We start from the raw sequence: 3,024 nt of genomic DNA, 5'->3' as shown, positions 1-3,024 counted from the left end.
TGGAGGTGTTCCCGCAGCCGCACGGGGAGACGCACAGCCCCCCCACCCCCATACTCCCCCGCTCTGGAGCGCTCCATGGCCCCAGGGCTCTGCTGTCCGCCGCTGTCCTCCTCCCCCCCACCCCCAACAGGAGGGGACACACCCGCGCACGGGACAGGTTCTGCAACGGATCGGGGTCGGGGGGGTGGTGTGAGGGAGGGTTTGCATCAGGAGGAGCGGGTCAGGTTGGTGGGGGATTTATTCTGAACGAGGGAGTCTCCTGTTTCAGATGGGGAAGGGGGGAGGAATTTCTTTGCTCGGCGGGGGGGGGGGGGGGGGGGGGTTTACAGAACACAGCGGGGTGGTACCTGAAGATGCCGATCTCGCCGTAATTATTCCCAGCAGCCAGGTACCTCCCGCAGGGGGAGAAACTCTGGCAGAAGATCGTCATGTGTAGGATCTCCAGCTTCCTCTGTACCTCCGCCTGAGAGAGAGACGGCGCCTTTTCAGACCCTACAGTTCACAATCTCGCCACAGAAAGCCCACAAGCAACATCCATCTCCGACAAAGAGAGAGAATCTCCTCCCTGCCCTTCCCCTTGACATTCCCATCACTGAATCCCCCCCACCCCCAAACTATCAACATCCTAGGGGTTCCCATGGAGTTCCCAAACTTTATCATTTTAATATATGCCAAAATCATAAAACGATGCACATTTGCTTGCTCTCAAACTCTACTGTCACATTCGTACTCGAGACTGTGAAATTGCGGACATTTTAGACTGTGCTAGATTGTCCCGTAGTGCCCAGGGATGTGCCAGTTAGGGTGGGTTGACCGTGGAAAACTGTCCCGAAGTGCCCAGGGATGCGCGGGTTAGGTTGGATTGGCCAATGGGAAGTTGTCCCGTCGTGCCCAAGGATGTGCAGGTTAGGGTGGGATTGGCCAATGGGAAATTGACCCGTAATGCCCAGGGATGTGCAGGATAAGGTGGGTTGGCCGTGCTAAATTGTCCTGTAGTGTCCAGGGATGTGCAGGTTGGATGGATTAGCCACAGGAAATGCAGGTCTATAGGGATAGAGTAGGGGGCTGAGTCTGAGTGGATGCTCTTTGGAAAGTGGGTGTGGACTTGTTGGGCTGAATGGTCTGTTTCCACACTCTAGGGATTCTATGAAAAGTGAATTTACTAGCTTTCTACTGCCACTGCAACATTAAAACATGCCAATATTATAAAATGATGAACATTTCCTGCCTTTCTAACTTGTTTATAACACTAAAACTCTCAATATTTCAAAATTATGAACATTTACTGGTGCTCTAACTCTACCATAACATTAAAACATGCCAATATTGTAAAATTATGAACATTTGCTGGCCCACTAACTCTGTTATAACATCAAAACTCTCAGTATTATAAAACTATGAACTATTACAACAGTAAAACTCTCAATATTGAGGTTGTTGACTTGCTCACTGAGCCGGCCTATTTTTGTTCAGCCGTTTCGTCACCATGCTGGGTAACATCATCACTGGAGCCGCTGATGAAGCAACGTGATTCTACTTCACTTGGAATTTATACCGTCCGGGCCGTTGTGGTGATATGTGGCTATTTCCGGTTCTGTTCTGTTCTGTTCTGTGTGGGTTTGTATATGGGGTCTAATTCTCCCTGTTTGTTGATTGCGTTATGGGTTGAGAACCATGCCTCTAGGAATTCCTGAGAGTTTCTATGTTTGGCTGTGGCCAGTATGGTTTCGTTGTCCCATTTAAATTGGACCCAACATACAAACCCATACACAACAGAACTGGAAATGACACTACTCACCATAACGGACTGGACAGTATAAATTCCAAGTGGAGTAGAACAACATCGCTTCACCCCAGGCATCACTGACAATGTTACCTACTACGGTGACAAAACGTCTAAACGAGAACAAGCCAGCTCGGCGAGCAAGTTAGCAAACTCACCCACAACCCGAGCTACAAATCTTTGTTAAAGTCTTAAACTCTCAATATTATAAAATTATAAACATTTGCTTGCCCTCAAACGCTATTAAAACATTAAAACTACCAATAACATTACACTATGAACGTTTTGCTGGCTAACCCTGTTACAACATTCAAATATCTCACTGTTAAGTGAAATTATAAAATTTTGACGATTTGCTGTGCCAAACTCTATGATGACATTGAAATGTCTCAAAAGTTATGAATATTTGACGGCTCTCTACCTCGATTATAAGATTAAAACATGCCAATATTATAAAGTTATGAATATTTGCTAGCTAACTCTGTTTCAACATTAAAATATCTCACCATTAGATGAAATTATAAAATTTTGACTATTTACTCTGCTTGACTCTGTTATAACACATTAAAATAACTCAATCGTATGAAATTATGACATTTGATAGCTCTCTAACTGCATTAGTGTAAAATTATGAACATTGAATGACTCCCTATTACACAATGGGCTCAAATTGGACCATTCAGTCATTGACTATTTACCATGGGCGCCGCCATCTTGCCTGCACATGCGCCTTTCCGCAAAGGCGCTACTCTGACCCTTGACCTCTTTCGGGCAACTATTCGGTTTTAAAATATATATTTGAACAACAAAAAAGCTGCCCATCGCAGAAAAGGCGTTGGTGGGGAGGTTAACTTGGGCGGAGAAAAAAAATGCTGTTACTCAGGTCGCCTTCGGTGGCGGGGCGGGAGGGTCGGGCGCGCGCGATGGATTCTGGGAGTCCCAACCAACCGTCGCTTTCAAGACAAGTAAAACTCCAAATTATATTCAGTCGCGTTCTCAAGATGTGGCAGGGGTTGAAGAAGCCGGAATAGCTCACGAATTGGTTTTTAAGGCTTTTCTCTCCTTGCGACCGACGGTTGTGACCTCGGGTTAACCCCAGCGCCGTCGGGGGAGGGCGGGGAGAGAACCGGATGTTGGCCCCCCGTCTCCCCCCCAGGGCATGCCGGGCGATGTAGTCCGTGATGACCGGAAACGCCGTTGGCTTGCGCGGTGGGGCGGGCGGCGGGAAACTACAACCACCA

General features: G+C 47.5%; 1 protein-coding gene across 1 annotated transcript in view; it reads right to left on the bottom strand.

Annotated features, from left to right (window-relative positions):
• The window catches only part of LOC125488088 (serine/threonine-protein kinase 36-like), a 31,023-nt gene extending 30,946 nt beyond the window's left edge, over positions 1-77 (bottom strand). Inside the window, exon 1 of the mRNA XM_048620912.1 lies at positions 36-77. Within this exon, the coding sequence (XP_048476869.1) occupies positions 36-77 (42 nt within the window). The remainder of the gene's footprint in view (positions 1-35) is intronic.
• Between the last annotated feature and the right edge of the window lie 2,947 nt (positions 78-3,024).

Source organism: Rhincodon typus, chromosome 49 (assembly GCF_021869965.1).
Source record: "Rhincodon typus isolate 14 chromosome 49, sRhiTyp1.1, whole genome shotgun sequence".
Lineage (NCBI taxonomy): Eukaryota > Metazoa > Chordata > Chondrichthyes > Orectolobiformes > Rhincodontidae > Rhincodon > Rhincodon typus.
This window is presented reverse-complemented; position numbering and strand designations above follow the sequence as displayed.